The sequence below is a fragment of the Piliocolobus tephrosceles genome, chromosome 11 (assembly GCF_002776525.5).
Source record: "Piliocolobus tephrosceles isolate RC106 chromosome 11, ASM277652v3, whole genome shotgun sequence".
Taxonomy (NCBI): Eukaryota; Metazoa; Chordata; class Mammalia; order Primates; family Cercopithecidae; genus Piliocolobus; species Piliocolobus tephrosceles.
In genome coordinates this window covers 19,709,116-19,728,692 of record NC_045444.1, presented here as the reverse complement: position 1 = coordinate 19,728,692, position 19,577 = coordinate 19,709,116, and the positions used below count along the sequence as shown (strand labels likewise).

Sequence of the window (19,577 nt, the reverse complement as noted above, 5' to 3'; positions counted from 1 at the left end):
ATTTCCACCTGAACCCCTGACTGACAAGAGAAGAGAAGGAGAAGAATGATCCTTATTCATGGCACAGCTCCTCTGGCTCCTCCTGGAGTCTCTGACAGGGCTAGAAGGTGCTGTCTCCTACATTTTGCATCAGGAAGGAAAGACAAGAGTTTCTCTCTGGATCGGTTCCCACTTTGGACTCTGTGGAAGAGTCTGCCAGCTGGGACACTCTAACTCTCTCGGGGGGAACACCAAGGGCCTTGGTTTGCCAAACTCTTCACAGGAGAACTTGACAAAGATAGTCAAGTTAATAAACGCAACGAAGAGCTTAATTTTCTGGTCTGCCAGTCAGCTGGGGAAACAGTTTTGAAACAAAATTAATGTATCCCTCATTTCAGACTCACAGAGCTGGTGATTTAGAGCAACATTTCCTTTTTTCCTGAAATCAAAACTTTGAATGTCAGGAAATGTTAGGCTGTCATATCTTTAGATTGAACCACTTACTGGTGAACTGTGATACTGCAGCCATGGACTATGACAGATGCATCTCCTATTAGAATCAGCTTCCACAAAAACATCCAGTGTGTTGCCTTGGAGTGGGTGCATTTAAGCCTCCTTACCAGGGCATGTGTGTTCCATGCCTCGTCTCTAACCATGGGTGGAAGCTGCCCTCACCCCACATTCCCAGCAACAGCCAGCAGGTGAGGAGAGGATTTGGAGAGACTAAAGAAGGCTCTCAACCCCCCAGCATCATAGTGTGTGGGTGCCACGTATCCCCACCCATGATAAGGATGGCCTAGGCCTCATTAGAGAAAATGGGTCAAACAGTTCCCCATGTTGGGGCTGTGAAAGCCCATGAAGAGTTATGCTTTGCCCGGAAAGTCAGGAAAGCAAAACCTCGCATCTCAGCCCTCCCCAGAAAGTTCCGGTTGCTCCTTGGGCACTTTGATGCAGAAATTCAGCCACTCAGTGGTGAGAAAGGGAACCGGGAGCCTGGAGGCTTGTGGTTCTCCCTTCTCCTCTGCAGGATCCGTCCAAGGGCAGCCAGGAAGCATTTGTTGAGCTCCAGGGTCAGTGCGCAGGTCAGTTCCTGTCACCTCAAGCTGTAACTATGAAGATGTGGCCCTGCCCTCAGTGCGACAGCAGCTGAGCAAGCACAGACCCAGCTGGGAGACCTGTGGGCACTGAAGCTGCAACAGGCAGCAGCCACAGAGAAGAGAACTTAGCCTGGGGGTCCAGAAAAAGGAGGGAGGTTGTGAGGTCTGGCACTTCTGAGCAGGGACGGTGCTGTCTCTTGCTGTACCCAGCCTGGGCTGACTGTCTCCCCAACCCCACCCGCAGTTCATGGGAGGCTGGTTTGGACATCCTATTTTCAAGAATGGAGATTACAACGAGGTGATGAAGACGCGGATCCGTGACAGGAGCTTGGCTGCAGGCCTCAACAAGTCTCGGTAAGGGCCTGGTGCCCGCAGTGCTGAGGGCATGGCGTCGGGGTCGCAGAGGCATGTCTCGGGCAAGTTACCATGACTGAGCTTCTTTGCTTGCTGGGAAGTTACATGTGATCATATATGTAAAGCTTAGCCCAGCACCTGGCACTGCTATGTGCTTGACAGAGGGGGGTTGCTATTATGGTTATTATATTGCAGAACAGCCAGGAAATCTGTCCCAAGGATATCCACCTCTGAGCAACCCCACTCCACCACTCCACAGATAAATCCCGGTTCATCCTATCCTATTTCATCACCGCACGTGCGAATGTGGGTGGCAGTGGGTGAGTCAGGTTTGTGCTTTGCATCATTTGGCCAGCAGGTGGCGATGGTCTGCACCAAAGCGTCCCTCCTTACCCGCCCGCCCGTTCTTGTCAAGGAAGCAGTAGCAACGTCAGCAGCCAACGTTTAGGCATTTCTGTTGGTATCTTTATTTCTACTTAAATATGAGTAAAGTGAGGCGCAAATATTAGGGCAAGGCCACCCAGCTATTAAGAGATGGAGCTGAGATTTGCAGCCAAGCTGTCTGCCCCCAGGGAGCATGCTGGGGGCTTGAGTCATGCAGGTGGGGTGAGAGGTGTGGTGTGTGGAAGCGCGGGAAGCTCCCATGGGAACATGCCCGTGGGAACATGCCCACCGCTCCAAGGCCGGCGGGAATCAGGTGTGAATTTCCAACAGAGTCTTTGAGTCCTGTCCCCAGACGCCCCCATAGAGCCCAGCTGAGGATTAAAAATCCAGCTCCCAGGCTGGGGGCGGTGGCTCACGCCTGTAATCCCAGCACTTTGGGAGGCCAAGGCGGGCGGATCACTTGAAGTCAGGAGGTCAAGACCAGCCTGGCCAACATGGCGAAACCCTGTCTCTACTAAAAATACAAAAATTAGCCGGGCGCGGTGGCTGGGGCCTCTAATCCCAGCTACTTGGGAGGCTGAGGCCAGAGAATCGCTTGAGCTCAGGAGGCAGAGGTTGCAGTGAGCCGAGATGGCGCCACTGCCCCCCAGCCTGGACGACAGAGCGAGACTCTGTCTCAAAAAAAAAAAAGAAAGAAAAGCCAGCTCCCACCTCACAATGCACACTCCGGCCTAGTTAGGGTAAGTGCAGCAGAGCAGGCTGTGCCTAAAGGTCTGATCTGTGAACTGTGATCTCCAGTGAAACCAGTGAGCGTCCGGCCCATCCGCACAAGTTTGCCGAGCACCTACCATTAGACCGAGCCAGGGCCAGAAGGAGGGGTCCACGGAAGGAGAGGATTCCAAGTCAGTTCCTCAAGCTGCTGACAGATCAGCTGGAAAGACAGTGCTCCATGGAATCCCATTCCCCAGGCTCTTCAGTACAAAGAAAACTCAGCAGATGAGATCAGGGTGGACCGGGTAGACCCAGGAGATTTCATGGACAAGGCAGGACATCAGCTGAGCTGGGCCTTGACAGGGGATAGAGTGCAGGAGATTACAGGTCATTCCTTCCAAGGGGCAGGGTTGTGAAGACAGGCCTAGAGGTAATAATGAGTAGGGTGCCAGAAGCTGAGAGTGGGGGAGACCAGCCCAGTGGCGGTGAAGGGGCTGAGGCCACATGGTGAAGGGCCTGGAAGCCAAGCGCAGGGCATTGGCTTTGGGGCCACAGGCCATTGCTGGCTTCTGAGCAGAGGCGTCAGGTACATGAGGAGGCTGTGCTTTGGTTTTCTCCCATCATCTCAGAAACCCCAGGGAAGGAAGGTTCTTGATCCCTCAGGTTAACGGTAACAGAAAGGTCAAGATGAAAGTGTCAGAGGCATCTGTGGGTCACACCTAAACCAGAAGCACCAGGTCTCCCTGTCAGCATGCGCATGCAGTCAAGATCACCTGTACACACTGCACATGAGTGTTTATTAGTCAGGTTCTACAGGGGAGAGGCTTTTCACTCACAGTGTCTGGAAAATGCTCCATCTACACGTTAAGAAGACAAAGTTCCCAGACTCGTATGTAATCCCAGCACTTTGGGAGGCTGAGGCAGGAGGATTGCTTGAGACCAGAAGTTCAAGACCAGCCTGGGCAACATAGTGAGACTTTGTCTTTACAAAAAAATTAAAAATTATCTAGGCATGGTGGCACACACCTATATTCCCAACTACTTGGGAGGCTGAGGTGGGAGGATTGCTTGAGCCCAGGAGACTGAGGTTGCAGTGAGCTATGATCTCACCACTTCACTCCAGCTTCAGGGGGCGTGCAGTGTCCCCAGGAGGGCAGAGCAAGATGCTGTCTGAAAAAAAAAGAAAAAGAAAAAGGAAAAGAAAGAAAGAAAACAAAGTTCAGTGAAATCGTGAGAACTGAGAAATTCAAACTCAAACACTCAATTTGCAAATTATTTCCCCTGCTACTTTGAAGATCTTGAAGCTATTATTATTATTATTGCTAAAGTTGGAGAAAAAGAGGCATGCCTAACCAAACCCAACAGGAAGGAGCAGATAAACTTGGAAAGGGCAGAAAACGGAAATACAAATTATACAAGATACAGGGCCGGGTGCGGTGGCTCATGCCTGTAATCCCAACACTTTGGGAGGCTGAGGTAGGTGGATCACTTGAGGTCAGGAGTTCAAGACCAGCCTGGCCAACATGGTGAAACACCATCTCTACCAAAAATACAAAAAATTAGCCAGGAGTCGTGGTGGGCGCTTGTAGTCCCAGCTACTCAGGAGGCTGAGGCAGCAGACTCGCCTGAACCCAGGAGGCGGAGGTTGCAGTGAGCTGAGATCATGCCACTGCACTCTAGCCTAGGTGACAGAGAGAGACTCAGACACAAGAAAAAAAAATTATACAAGGTCTAACTTTACAAACATAGGGGAAGAGTCTTGGGTATGTACCTCAGGTATGCTCTTGATTCTGAAATCTGTCATAGATGCTAAATATCAGAATTTGCATATGTTAATGTTTGAAGGAAATTAAGAACTGTGCATGCATGTGTGCGTGTGCATATGTGTGTGTGGTCCTTCAGGTTTCAGAGGCTCTTGCAGAGACCTAGGGAAGCCAGGTTTTTGGTCTGGGCGGGAGGAGCCGCAGGTGCTTCCTGCACTGCCTGAAGGACCTGTTCATCCGCTCCGGTTCCCCCAGTCACTGCCAAGTGCCTGGGGTTCAGAGCACTCCCCCGCCCCAGCCCCATGACATTCTCTTCTCAAAGCGTGGCTCTCCCTGACGCCCCTGCCCTTAATGGCTTCTTCCATCCAGGCTGCCAGAATTTACAGAGAGTGAGAAGAGGAGGATCAACGGTACCTATGACTTTTTTGGGTTCAATCACTACACCACTGTCCTGGCCTACAACCTCAACTATGCCACTGCCATCTCTTCTTTTGATGCAGACAGGTAAGTCCACCAACAGGGCGCCCGTAGCCATCTCCAGAAAAGGCAGAAAGGTGCCCCTTGGCTGTGCTCTCCGAGGCCTGCCCAGCCTCAAAATAGGGCCTCCAACGCCGAATGTGGCAGGGTTTGCAAGACGCTCACCACCCCACAGATCCCAAGGAAATCTCCAGCAAGCAAGAGGGAGAGGAGGCCGGGGTCTCCAGGGCATCTCCCATTAGGGCACATGTGCTTGGCTTTTTGTTTTATTTCATTTTTAAAATTTATTCATTTATTCTGTGTTCTTTTTCACAGGCTGCTCAACTCTCAAAATGCTTGGTTTTTAAAAAGTATTTTCAAGAAAAAAATTTGTTTAGGTTTTATCAAAATTTGCTTTACTGTTAATAAATATTACAATAATACAAGAGTAAAATTTTATTTTCTCTTTTAAACAATGCTTATGAAGTAGAGATAGTAAAAGATTTTGGTTCACCTTTTAAGTAATGGTTTTTTTTTTTTATTTTATTTTTTTATTATACTTTAAGTTCTAGGGTACATGTGCATAACGTGCAGGTTACATATGTATACATGTGCCATGTTGGTGTGCTGCACCCGTCAACTCGTCAGCACCCATCAATTCATCATTTATATCAGGTATAACTCCCCAATGCAATCCCTCCCCCCTCCCCCCTCCCCATGATAGGCCCCAGTGTGTGATGTTCCCCATGGTTTTTATTTTTATTTTATTCGTTTTCTTTTGAGACAGAGTCTCGCTTTGTCACCAGGCTGGAGGGCAGCGGCAGAATCTTGGCTCACTGCAACCTCCGCCTCCCGGGTTCCAGCAATTCCCCGGCCTCAGCCTTCGAGTAGCTGGGATTACAGGCGCGCACCACCAAGCCTGGCTAATTTTGTTTGTTTGCTTGTTTGCTTTGTATTTTAGTAGAGACAGGGTTTCACCATGTTGGTCAGGCCGGTCTCCTGACCTCAGGCGAGCCACTCGCCTCGGCCTCCCAAAGTGCTGGGATTACAGGCGTGAGCCACCGCGCCTGGCCGATTGTCTTTTCCTTTGTGATATCTATTTATCTAGAGACTTTTCCATCCGTATCCTGTATGGTTTTTTAAATGTCTCCAAGTTAATTTTCACCTTTCTCTAGTACCTCCTTGAGTATCTTAATAATCAACCTTCTGAATTCTTCATCTCCCAATTGAGGGATTTCTTCTTGGTTTGGATCCATCGCTGGAGAACTAATGTGGGTCTTAGAGAACCTTGCTTTGTCATATGACCTTTTCTGGTTCCTTCTCATTTGGGGAGACTGTTTCACTGGAAAGATCTGGAACTCAAGGGCTGCTGTTCAGATTATTTTGTCCCACCGGGTGATCCCTTGATGTGGTGCTCACCCGCTTTCCCTCGGGATGGGGCTTCCTGAGAGCCAGGCTGCAGTGATTGCCATTGCCCATCTGGGTCTCTCCACCCAGCAGGACTACTGGGATCTGAACTGGTGCTGAGGAATGTCTGCAGGGTCCTGTGATGTGATCTGTCATCAGGTCTCCCAGCCGTGGATACCAGCACCTGCTCCAGCGGAGGTGCAGGGGAGTGAAGTGGATTCTGTGAGGGTCGTTTGTTGTGGTTTTCTCCAACGCTGGTTGTGCTAGCAGTGAAGTTGTCATGTGGACAGACTCAGGACCTCTGGTCAGCCAGGATGTTGCAGGCGGTGGAATTTGTTGTTGTTTTCTCCTTCTTTGGAGCAGGATTGTTCTGAGTTGCTGTAATGGGGTGAGTTGGTTGGTCTCCAGCCAGGAGGTGGCACTTTCTTTTTTTTTTTGAGGCGGAGTCTCGCTCTGTCGCCCAGGCTGGAGTGCAGTGGCCGGATCTCAGCTCACTGCAAGCTCCGCCTCCCGGGTTTACGCCATTCTCCTGCCTCAGCCTCCCGAGTAGCTGGGACTACAGGCGCCCACCACCACGCCCGGCTAATTTTTTGTATTTTTAGTAGAGACGGGATTTCACCATATTAGCCAGGATGATCTCGATCTCTTGACCTCGTGATACATCCGCCTCGGCCTCCCAAAGTGCTGGGATTACAGGCGTGAGCCCCCGCGTTTGGCCTGGAGGTGGCACTTTCAAGAGAGGAGGTGATGCTTTCAAGAGAGGAGGTGGCACTTTCATGGTGGCACTTTCAAGGTGCTTTCCCCTTCTGGTGCCACCAGCTGCAGTAGTAGAAGGGGGATTATAAGCTTGCCCTACGTTGGCCAGGGTAAGTATTCGGGTGTCTCAGGTGATGGGCGGGGCCATAGAACTCCTAAGAGTTCATGTCTTTTGTCTTCAGCTCCCAGCAAAGGTAGAGAAAGACCATCAGGTAGGGACAGCGTTAGGCATGTCGGAGCTCAGACTCTCCTTGGGTGAGGCTTGCTGCGACCGCTGTGGGGGAATAGGGGGCTGGTTCTCAGGCCAGTGGAGTTCTGTTCCCAGGGGGATTATGGCTTCCTCTGCTGTGTCATACAGGTTGCTAGGGAAGTGGGAAAACTGGCAGTCACAAGCCTCACCCAGCTACCATGCAGCCAGCAAGGCCAGTCTCACTCCTGCCGTGCCCTGCCAACAGTGCGCAGGGCAGAGCTCTCACCCCGGGCTACAAGCCTCCTCTCTGAGAAAGCAAGCAGGGCTTTCAGGCCTTGCCCCTCCCCACCCGCCCACACTGTTGACTGTGGCTTCTGTGCTTTTATCTGCACTTCCTGTTTGCCCCCAAGATTCTGCTCAGGAAAATTCATGCTTCTAGTTGAAATTAAGTTCAGCTAGAAGCTTCCTTCATCCTTCCCCTCCCTAATTCCACTGGCTCCCTTCCCCAAGAACCCCGGTAGGATAAAGTCAGGAATGGCTTCCCTGGGCTCAAACTGGGGACCGGGAGTGGCTACAGGGCTCTTCCTACTGCTGCTTCTACTTTTACATTTCACTTGGCTCCCTAAATCCACTTGCATTCTAGGTAAGGTTAAATCCTTCTCCTGTGATCTGGATGTTCAGGTGCCCAGAGAGGATGTGTGTTCAGAGGCAGACTTTCCCCTTCGCACACTGTGGGAACTCACAGTTTGGTAGCTGTCTCATGGAGTTTGCAGCAGCATTCTGCTTCTTTCAAAGGGTCTGTGAATTCTTTCGGTTTTTCTGGTATGCTCCTGCAGTAGTTCTTGGAGCGACAGTTCACAACGTGAGTCTCCACACACTGTTCTGTCCATCCAAGTGGGAGCTGTACCTAAGTCCTGTCTCCTATCTGCCATTTTCAGAAAATCTCATTTTGTTCCTTTTCTGTGAAGCATCTTTCCACGCCAGTAGCTCTGACTGTGTTCAGGTTCTTTCTTTGAAAACCAGCCCCTCCACTCCCACTGCATCCTGAAACCCCCCCGGGTCAGGCTCACCAAGGGGGCTGAGGAGACTCCAGAACACCCTTCTACTCCTTCTGATTCTCCCTCCCTCTCATCAGCCCTGGGGCTGTCTCCTGGGAGACCTCCACTTGTGCTTATGAAATGGCCCACATTCAATTCAGCTGAGTCAGATAAAGCCAGGTGCTGATAAAACTAACTTTTTTTTTTTTTTTTCCTGAAGGATCTGAGTGTAAGAAGTGTCTAAATGCTTGGTCCTTATTTGACATGTGTGACTACAGGGGATCAGGCTTCTGTGGCCTCCCCCAGCAGGCACCCCTGGGGCAGGAGCTGTCCCCTCTCCTTGTCCATCACTGAAGAGAGAGGCCAGGCTCTTGGACACTTGAAGGAGGTGCCAGCCTGTCCGCTGCCTGTCAGCACACAAAGCAGGGCCCCAAGTATTGATGTCTGTGGCCACACCCGTGGTCTGCATGTGGCATTGACTAGACACGGGTGGCTTGGGGGAGCCCATTCTCTGGAGAACAGCATTGGTGTCCATTGGAAGTCTGGAGCTGGGGACACCCAGAGCCTTTCATAGCTGCTGTAAGGAGCCACCTATTCAGAGTAGTGGAGGGCTGGGCTCCATGAGCAAGAACATGCTCTGCACGGGCAGAGAAATTGAAGGGCGGAGAGCTGAGTGGCTTGTCCAGTGCTACACCAGCAGAGTGCAGGCAGCTAGAACCAGCAAAAGGAGGAGAATTTGAGGCAATTTGATTCTTCTGGGGTTAGTATGATTCTTAAGGCCAGACAAAACCTAAGGCTTTTCCTGGTCTAGGTCCTGTTTTGTGTTTCATGTAAAGGGCTTCTTGAGATTTACGTAACAATACCTCATCTTTAGTTTTTGAACTTGTAGAGGAGTTGCCACCATCGCAGATCGCTCGTGGCCAGACTCTGGCTCCGTCTGGCTGAAGATGACGCCTTTTGGCTTCAGGAGGATCCTGAACTGGTTAAAGGAGGAATACAATGACCCTCCGATTTACGTCACGGAGAATGGAGTGTCCCAGCGGGAAGAAACAGACCTCAATGACACTGCAAGGATATACTACCTTCAGACTTACATCAACGAGGCCCTCAAAGGTACGACGGGCCCACCCCTCCCCAGCGTGCACCTTTCCCTCTTGGAAACATCTGCCATCTGCAGGAGGGTGATACAGTGTCCTTGGGCCACAGTAAGAAAAGAACGCTAAGGTTTCTTGCTCCTGTTGGGTTTAAGCCTTGCTTTAGGGCTGTGCTCTGAGTTTTTTCCTTCCTATGTCTAAGCTCAGCAAGCAAGCCCAGTGGCCTGATGCCACCAAACTCTAGTTCCCGGCCTGAGTCACTTGCTCCCCCTGATCCTCCCTGATGTCAGAACAGCAGTGCCCTCCTGAGAACGGTCTGGGTAGGGCCCAGGAGGAGTAGGCTGTGTGGTTGCCTGTGGGATCTCTTGGTCTCCAAACCAAAGTGTGAGGCTCTTGGCTCAGCCCTAGCAACTTGAGATGGGACCATGAGGATAAGAGACTGGAACAAATGCTGAGTAAAAGAGCAAGCAATGCACCAGCAAAGGAAATGATTAGATTAATCCTACCCAGCTGAAATCTATTCCATCTAAGGGCTATGTTCTATAGGGAGGAGCATTAACATTCTAAGGCACTGACCAAGGTCATGGATAGAAGTGTAGCCCGGGAGAATTAGTCCACCCATGTTCCCGACTCCCATTCAGGGCTGAGCCTTTCCGGAAAGATGCTGGTGGCTCTGCATCTCCATCCACAGAGGACCCACTAACACTGCATGCAGAGGAAGGGGCAGCTTTCTTACAAAGCTAAAGCCAAAGCTTACCACCATCTGTGAGGGTGGTGGGGAGCGCAGTAGGCAGACCTGGCTTCCGAAGGCCTGGCAGGAAGGTGCCTTCTGAGATAGGAAACTTATGCACAGCCCTATGTGTTTGAGCAGCTGTGCAGGACAAGGTGGACCTTCGAGGATACACAGTTTGGAGTGCGACGGACAATTTTGAGTGGTCCACAGGCTTTTCAGAGAGATTTGGTCTGCATTTTGTGAACTACAGTGACCCTTCTCTGCCAAGGATCCCCAAGGCATCAGCCAAGTTCTATGCCTCTGTGGTCCGATGCAATGGCTTCCCTGACCCCGCTACAGGGCCTCACGCTTGTCTCCACCAGCCAGAAGGTGAGATGTGGCTCTGGGAGGAAATAAAGCCTAAGGGTGAGGGGCAGGTGGAAGGGCCTCTCTCAGTCTGTTTTCTTCTAATTTCCCTCCTCTCTGCTGCTCCATCTCCTTCATTCATTCAACAAATGTTTATTTTCTTTGAATGCTCCAGACATTTCCTGGGGTGGAACAAAGGACACTTGGGGTCAATGTTACACCTAGAAACCAGAGCCCTGGTCTGGGAATAAGCAGGTCTAGACTTTTCTTGCAGCCCTACCACTAACTTGCTGTGCACCCATAGATAAGAAACTAGGCACATGCTTCTGGGCAGTTACAAGGATCAAATAAAAGGACCATGAAAGTACAATGCCTGCACTATGTGGGTACCCCATATTTGTTAAATGAAAGAGTATAAATCACTACACAAATATAAATGACAATTATCCAGTTTCAATTATACATCCTGATGAGAATCCTTCATCTGAAAATTCAAAATCCACAATACTGCAGAATCTGAAACTTTTTGAACACTGGCATGACAACACAAATGGAAAATTCAACACCTGACCCCATGCAACAGGTCACAGTCAAAACACAGTTAAAGCTTTGTTTCATGCACACACTTATTTAACATGTTATATAGAATTACCCTCACACTATGTGGATAAGTTGCATATAAAACATACATGAATTTCATATTTAGACCTGGGTCCCATCCCCAAAATAGCTTATTATGCATATGCAAATATTCCAAAATCTTAAAAATCCCAAATCTGAAACACTTCTGATCCCAAGGAAGCATGTCGGATAAGGGATATTCAACCTGTATTCTAATTGCTGATAGAGATGTTTAAAAAATACAACTGCTTAACTTCACTCAGTGGCTCCTGACACACAGTGAAAGGGGATGGGTAGGTACCTCCACCTCAGCAACCCATCAATGGCTGTGCAGATTTGGGGTACCGTGCAGCCTCTGCTGGGGTCTCAGAGATCTGAGAACTCAGTCAGTGCCAGAGCACCAACCACCCTGTGTCCTCTCCTAGATGCTGGACCCACCGTCAGCCCCGTGAGAGAGGAGGAGGTGCGGTTCCTGGGGCTAATGCTCGGCACTGCAGAAGCACAGAGAGCTTTGAACGTTCTCTTTTCTCTTCTGCTTCTTGGAGTCTGTGGCTTGGCATTTCTCTCATACAAGTACTGCAAGCGTTCTAAGCAAGGGAAAACACAACCAAGCCAACAGGAATTGAGCCCGGTGTCTTCATTCTGATGAGTTACCACCTCAAGTTCTGTGAAGCAGGCCTAGTTTCTTCATCTACCTTTGCTGGCTACCAAATTCCTTGGGGTCTTGGACTCTGCTCATGCTGGACTTCTCCATAAAGTCCTGCTGCAACATTAGAGACGACTTTAATCTTGAAGGATTTCCAGTTACTGATTAAAATGGAAATATCTGCATCTTGCTCCAGTATCAGAGCTTTCATTTGGGCATTTGAGGAGCAAGTAGCTCTTGCAGAAACATGCAGATACTGGTCTAGTGGGGTCTGTGAACCACTTACTTCAACTTAAGGGGCTGTTTTAAGTTTCAGAGTTAAGGGTTAAGTTGTTAAGGGAGTAAAAACCATAAAAATCCTTTCTATAAGAAGAAATCAACTCCATTGCATAGACTGCAATATCATCTCTGCCCTTCTGCAAGCTCTCCCTAGCTTCACATCTTGTGTTTTCCAGAAAATAAAAACAGCAGACTGTTCTTTCTCCTATGGTTGCCTCTCCTTGAGAAAGTAGGTTCAAGAGAAGTTGTGAAGTCACACAAGCCATCTGGAGTTCCCATTAAGCTTCCCCACCAGACCAAGTCTTTCTGTTGACATTATATTCCTTGGGGCAAATACCACAACATGCAGAAAGTGGCCTTTTCCCACCCCACAAACACCCCCACTGCCACTTTTGATGCCATCCCCAGCTCTCTCCCATCTGACCTTGGTTCATTTAGCCTGTTTCCTTCCTCCTTTCCCAATTTGTGGTACTTCTAAAATGCACGTAGGTCAACTATCTGTATTCGTTTGTGTCTTCCCAAATGCTATTCCTTCCACCTAGGATGCCCTTTCTTCTGAAAATGCCTTCAAGTCCCAGCTGAAATAATGTACTTCCTCCTCTGAATGGCTTCCCTGAAATCCCCAGGCAGATTCTCCTTCGTCTGCTTTACTTGTAAATATCCCCTAGTACAACTTGACCATCCAGTTTCTATACTGGAATTGTGTATTTCTCTATCAGCTTCTTAAGGCCAAGGACCATGTCTCATTGTCTCTGGCAAGCACAACTTGGAGACAGCAATGAAAAGCACAAATGCTTCTTTCGTGTGTTCACCCATTCACATAGCATTTCCAGGGCAGTGGTGGGAGCAAAGACAGAGATGTTCTTCATAACCCCCTCAAATGTGCTGAGACAATCTCAGTGTGAAACACCTAAACACCTGATTGGCCCATATATTACATCTAGATAGCTGGGAAAATGTTTTGTAAAAACAGAGTAATTTCGGGCTGGTCTTAAAAGGATGATCATACTTGAAATTTGCTTCTTGTAAGCATTCCTTTCCCTCTCAAAACGTTTCAACGCCATGAGTCCCAACCTGGCAGTCAGGAGCTTGTGGTGCACAAGCATTTTTCTTCATAATTGACTGGAAAAGTTCGTCAGATAGGGGTGGGGGTGGTTCTAAAATTGATTAATAAAGACATTCCTTGGCCGGGCGCGGTGGCTCACATCTGTAATCCCAGCACTTTGGGAGGCTGAGGTGGGCGGACCACGAGGTCAGGAGATGGAGACCATCCTGGCTAACACGGTGAAACCCCGTTCTCTACTAAAAATACAAAAAATTAGCTGGGCGTGGTGGTGGGTGCCTGTAGTCCCAGCTACGCGGAAGGCTGAGGCAGGAGAAGGCAGTGGTTGCAGTGAGCCCAGATAGCGCCACTGCACTCCAGCCGGGGCAAAAAGCGAAATTCCAACTAAAAAAAAAAAAAAAAAAAAAAAAAAGAAAGGGAGAAAATGTTACCACATATGCTAGCAAATGGCTTTAGTGTACACAGGAGTGTTATAAATCAGTAAGAAAAACATGAAAACAAAAAAATTGGCAAGCAATACACAAGAGTTCTCAAAATGTCAGACTGATCAATAACATCAAGATGCTAACTTCATTCATGATAAATACAATGCATACAAGATGCGTATCATTTCTCATCTACCATTTTGACAAAGCTAACAGTGTGATAACGCAGTGCTGGCAAAGGTGTGGGAAATGGACATTCTCGACTGCTGGTAGGGGTTCAAATTCACAGTTTGTAGAGGAGGCAATGCAACAACATCTTTAATAATCCAAACTGCAAACACTCTTCTTTCACTTAGCAAGTTATACAAACATATTCAAAAGGTGTATTTTCCCAGTAAGACTATACCTCCCACCCAAGGTTGCTTACGGTAGCAATTTTTATAATAGAAGAACAAAAATGTGTAATAACCACTGAATGTCATCAGAACATGGACAGTAAGCTGAATGCAGTAACATTCATCAAGTAGAATGCTATGCAACCATTAAGAATGAGGTAGCTCGGTGTCGACAGGAAAAGATCTCAAGACTATGTAAGCAAAAAAGCAAGATGCAGGGTAGAATATATAATATGATCCCATTTATTTAAAAAATAAAGATTACATATTTGCTTATATTCGCATACAAATTTTCTGAAAATTACATAAGAAACTGTTAATAGATTACCTCTGGAGAATAGTACTGGGGTAAAGAGGTGAGGAGGAATTCTCATTTTACAGCCTTATATACTGTTGTGATTTTTTTTTTACCATGTACTTTTTTAAAATACAAAATTGAGGAGGGATTCTCCTACTCCAAAATTACGAAGCATTCTTTTATGTACATTTCTCTAAGAGTTATATTTGATATTTTTCAAGGCAAACTGACTTGAGGTACTCCATGTTTTTCCAAATGTATTTCTAATAATTATTAGTAGAGTCACATCTATTTGACAGCTTTTTAAAAAAGTCACATATTGCTGTATTTTTAAAGATGACAAACCTTTATTTAAATGGGATGCTTGCTGGAGATTTTCTTTTTCAAACTCACTTTTTAAGTTACGGAAATAATATCACTGCTGAAAATTTGGAAAACATATAAGGGTGCCAAAAATACCACTAAGATCACATAAACCAATCTTACCATTATTAATATTTTGGTGTGTTTTCTTTCTTTACATATATATTAATACCTAGTACTATCTATGTAGAAAATGTGTTTGCAAAGCTGAGATCACACTGTACCTATAGCTCTGGATCCTGCTTCTTTTGCCCAACACTTAACAGATGCTCAGTAAACATATTAAACCAAGTTGTTAATTAGTATTGTACCATCTCTCTTCATCAAAAATTACTTTCTATAGAAGGCATTTAGTTGGTTTCCAGTTCTTGAGTAAAATAAATAACACTTAATGAATATGTCTATACCTAAACGTTGTCTGCATTTATGATTTAGAAAAAGCTACTGGATCAAACAGTATGAAATATTTTAAGTTTCTGATAAATGTTTTTCAGAATTATACCGGTTTTCACTCCACCAACAGCGTAGCCTGTGTTGCTGTTTCCTTGCCAACACTGTCACCATTTTTAAAAGTTGCTGTTATTTCACAGGTAAAACAGAAAGTTTGCTCTGAGAAAATTTCTTCCTCTCATTACAAAATAAAGTCACAGTCTTTCCATATGTCCACTCAAGAGTGCTATTTTCCAATCTAAAACAGAGGAACCGTTTTCAAACATCATTAGTTCAGTGGTCTCCACTAATAAAGACATATGGATAAAGTAACATGTAAGTCAGATAAGAATCTCAACTTAAGAAAAACCAAATGACTAAAGGCATATCTTTAGTCTATACTTCTTGTCCCATAGGTACTCTAGGTCCTTGTAATTACTGAGGACAAAACTTCAATTAAAGGTGAGAGGGAAAGCTAGGTTGCAGACTAGCAGCTGTTTTGCATCAACTTTATGCAAACAAAGTGATGCCTCACTGACTTAGGAGACAAGTCACATGGCAGCAGTTTGTGTGTGTCAGAAAATTTCTTCAGTGATATTTAAGGTAACGTGGCCAGCTACTTTCCCGAGACAGCTCCAGGGCAATACTGGGGAAAAAACAAAACAGAGACATAGGACCTCAACAGAGAGCCCTGTGCAACAAAAAGATGCTAGATAACAAAACTCAAAGCAAAAATAAGATCATTCCAATTTTTGGGAAAGTTTTTTTATTCAGTGTTTAAGAAAGATCAAAAACTATAAGATTTTGCTTGCAGCTGATGAGCAAAAAGAGAAGTTAAACATAAATTCTCATCTGATTGGCTAGTTAAAATGCTCTGACACAGAGTCAGATTACTCACTGACATACCAGTTCCTTTGGGCTTAAGAGTCTTGGCGCAAAGTAGCTCTAAACAAAACATGTTATCTGACAGCACAGGGCTAACGGGCATATGAAATACTAAGTAAGAAGCTGATGGAGGCAGGCTGCGGCAGACTTTTTGGTTCTTTTAGGCTTCTAGCCAGTGGTTGCTGTATAAGCAAGGACCTAGCAGACAGTTATTTCCTGTCTTTACTTTTCTGAGTTACCAACACCTTCAACCCACACCCACTAAGCAGGAATAGAGAGACATTTTATAGACCAATTGGAAAAGATAAAGCAGTCCCACTTCTCCAGTAGAATTTTAGTTGAATTAAATCATAAGAGAAACAATGATTATTGCACATATTATACTTGTCACACTACATCTGTTGAGTGGAATTTCCATTCCAAGTGTTGTTTTCATCTTCACCATCATCTTGAGTCCTTAATCTGTATATTTTCCCCTCCTTTTTAAAGTCATCTCCACGTTTTTCCAGCACTCTTTTTCTCACTGGTTCCCTGATATGACAAAAGAGGGAGCAAAGGGAAGATGTCATAAAATAAAAACAACAGTAATACAAGCTGTTTCCTTCCAACTTCCATCACTACAGGCAACTAAGTTTTACTTTTAATGCCATCTAAACTAAGGAAAGTCCATGGGAAACCATTATATCTACTAACACAGTACTAGACTTTAGTAGTCTTTGGTAGTGTAGCTTCATCTGATCTCTAAGTCAAGCCAGCCAGCCAAATCATATATTCCATTTCCATTGTGTTTCTTAGTGACTTACTAAGCTTTAGAGGAGTGTGACCATTTGCCAACTAATCTTTCCTTTGTTATTTATGCAAGCTGACATATCTACTAAAACATTTGTAACTTAGCACCCTAGAGACTATCCAAAGCTCCAGTCAGCTTGACAGAAAGGGTCAATTTTTAATCCTTCACAAAATCTTTAAGAATGACTTATTTATAAACAATTAAGAACAAAGAGGACTTCCTCATCTGAAAATACAAAGGTACAAGGATAAAATTTAAGCCAATAGACTTCTGTAATTCTAGAGGGGACAGAGAAAAAAGGAAAAATAACAGTGGAACACAAAGCTTCACCCTGTCTTTGACACAACTTTTATTCCATCCTTTGTTCCAATCTAAGATCTTTCTCTTATTTGAAAAAAGTGTTTTTTTTGTTTTTTTTTTTTTTTTGAGACAGGGTCTCCCCTCTGTTGCCCAGGCTAGAGTGCAGTGGCACGATCATGGCTCACTGCAGCCTCAAAACTCTGGGGCTCACACAATCCTCCTGCCCCAGCTTCCCAAGCAGCTGAAACTAAAGGCACACGCCATCATCACACAGAGCTCATTAAAATTTTTTTTTGTAGAGATGGAATCTCACTATGTTGCCCAGGCTGGTCTCAGACTCCTGGCCTCAAGTGATTCTTGTGCCTCAGCTTCCCAAAGAGCTGGGATTACAAGTATGAGGTACCATACCCAGCCTGAAAAAAAGTTTTAAAAATCCACACAACAGGCCGGGTGCAGTGGCTCACACCTGTAATCCCAGCACTTTTGCTTTTGGGAGGCCGAGGCGGGCGGATCACGAAGTCAGGAGATCGAGACCATCCTGGCTAACACGGTGAAACCCCGTCTCTACTAAAAATACAAAAAAATTAGCCAGGCATGGTGGCGGGTACCTGTAGTCCCAGCTACTCGGGAGGCTGAGGCAGGAGAATGATGTGAACCCGGGAGGCGGAGCTTGCAGTGAGCCGAGAACATGCCACTGCACTCCAGCCAGGTTGACAGAGCGAGACTCCTTCTCAAAAAAAAAAAAAAAAAAAATACACACAACAAGCTATCCTGTATTACAGTAATTCAGTATTAAATGCTCCTACCCATTGCTCAGTTAAGAGTTGTAAGATTCAGCCTTGTTTGAGTTTCCCTGTGTCCTCACTAGAGTAATATACTTAGTAGATAACTGGTCTTTCTGCCTAATAGTTATCAAATAAAATAAAGGACAAAGCAGCCCAATATTTTTATAAGTCATTACCTATGGAATCCATAAACACATGACTAGGGGTTCTCCACACTGAAGGCAGAGAGGAAAGAATTTCTATTACTTATCACATAGGACTGGTGTGAAGATTTGTTATAATGCCTATAAAAGGCCTCACAGAGTGCTTAACAGAGGTGTCCATTACAGTAAGTTACATTATTATGTAATTATTAGAAAGGGGCATAATCTTACTTTCTAGGAAAATACTTCCCGTTAACCTGTTTCAAATATGTAAAAGCTTAACAAAGACACGAGTTAAAATTGTCAGTGTTGTATTACTATCCTAACCATTGCATGCTATCTACTATAAATGTTGTTTTGTTTTTGTTTTGAGACAGGATCTCACTCTCACCCTGTCACCAAGGCTGGAGTGCAATGGCACAATCTTGGCTCACTGCAGCCTCAATCTCCAGGGCTCAAGTGATCTTCCCATCTCGGCCTCCCAAATAGCTGGGACCACAGACACATTCCCAGCAAATTAAAAAAAATTTTTTTGTACAGACAAGGTCTCACTATATTACCCAGGCTAGTCTTGAATGCCTGAGCTCAAGTAATTCTCTCCCCTCAGCCTCCCAAAGTGCTGGGATTACAGGCGTGAGCCACTGCATCAGGCCCTGGCCTCCTGGTTAAGGGATTAGTCCAAAATAATTCTCTGAAGGAGAATTTTCAAACGAATAACCTGTTTCTGCAATTTGGTCCTTCTTTGAATGATCCAGACAAGGCTATCAGCCAGTATATAAAATAACCAACAGGGTTAAAATTATCAAAGCAGAGTAATTCATCTATAGTAATTATGCAAGATGACCCTGAACAATTAATGGAATGAAATTTCTTGTCAAGCAAAACATGGTTAGGAAGAAAGAAGTTACTAGAAAAAAAATCTGCCTTGATAGTTATGGGATAAAGAAACTTCAATGAATGAAACAATAAACCAACAGAGGTGAAGCTGCTTTCCATAAAATTGGTTTTACAAAGCTGAGGAGAGATGATATAATACAGTTTCAGAGCATCTGAGTTTTTCTCCTCCACTGTGGGAACTGGAGAGGACATATACAGAAAGGCAAGTACTCAATTTTTTACTTTAAAAAAGATATTGGGCATGACTTACATATTTTATAAATGGGGAAAACACACACAGATACCTCTTTTCTGATTTGCTAGATGATGCAGGATTTGGGGGCTCTGACGATGTTACTCTCACTGAAGTCTGTGTGGGAGGTGGACTGCTAAACAAGAAATTGCTAATTAATCTCCAGATGGCAAGGAATGGATAAAGTACTGTTCCCAACAAGGTCCAAATGTCTCCGCTGGAAGAGTGTACCATGGATGCAGTTGGTCTTCCTGCCTAGAAATTAAGAAATAAACAAACCTAGATAAAGACTACATTAGTACAACCACATCATACCCAAGGTTCCAGACGAAATTTTCATCTGGAAAAGGAGGTCCTACTGATTTTAGTTTACCTCAAGAGGGTGAAATGATATCTTTTGCTGTTTTTCACGTATATATAAACTTCTGAAGACTCCCAGAAGTTTTTAAAGATAAATTATAATATACAATATTATAATTGCATACTGTATATTATATATAATTGCATAATACTGTATATGACATATACAGTAATTGTACAATACTGTGTATTATATATACAATTGTATAGTACTGTGTATTATATACACACAATATAATTGCATAATACTATATATTATATATACAATATAATTGCATAATACTGTATTATATACATTATAATTGCATAATACTGTATTATATATACAATATTATAATTGCATAATACTGTGTATTATAT

General features: G+C 45.3%; 2 protein-coding genes across 2 annotated transcripts in view; one reads left to right on the top strand and one right to left on the bottom strand.

Annotated features, from left to right (window-relative positions):
• The window catches only part of LCT (lactase), a 54,097-nt gene extending 42,037 nt beyond the window's left edge, over nucleotides 1-12,060 (top strand). Inside the window, exons 13-17 of the mRNA XM_023193773.1 lie at nucleotides 1,321-1,430; nucleotides 4,658-4,792; nucleotides 9,024-9,247; nucleotides 10,100-10,330; nucleotides 11,353-12,060. Coding sequence (XP_023049541.1) covers nucleotides 1,321-1,430; nucleotides 4,658-4,792; nucleotides 9,024-9,247; nucleotides 10,100-10,330; nucleotides 11,353-11,573 — 921 coding nt within the window. The 3' untranslated portion in view covers nucleotides 11,574-12,060. The remainder of the gene's footprint in view (nucleotides 1-1,320; nucleotides 1,431-4,657; nucleotides 4,793-9,023; nucleotides 9,248-10,099; nucleotides 10,331-11,352) is intronic.
• Nucleotides 12,061-13,955: 1,895 nt separating this feature from the next.
• Nucleotides 13,956-19,577, bottom strand: part of UBXN4 (UBX domain protein 4) — a 40,891-nt gene continuing 35,269 nt past the window's right edge. Inside the window, exons 12-13 of the mRNA XM_023193774.1 lie at nucleotides 18,910-19,112; nucleotides 13,956-16,241 (exon numbers count right to left, since the gene is read on the bottom strand). Of these exons, the coding sequence (XP_023049542.1) occupies nucleotides 16,103-16,241; nucleotides 18,910-19,112 (342 nt within the window). The 3' untranslated portion in view covers nucleotides 13,956-16,102. The remainder of the gene's footprint in view (nucleotides 16,242-18,909; nucleotides 19,113-19,577) is intronic.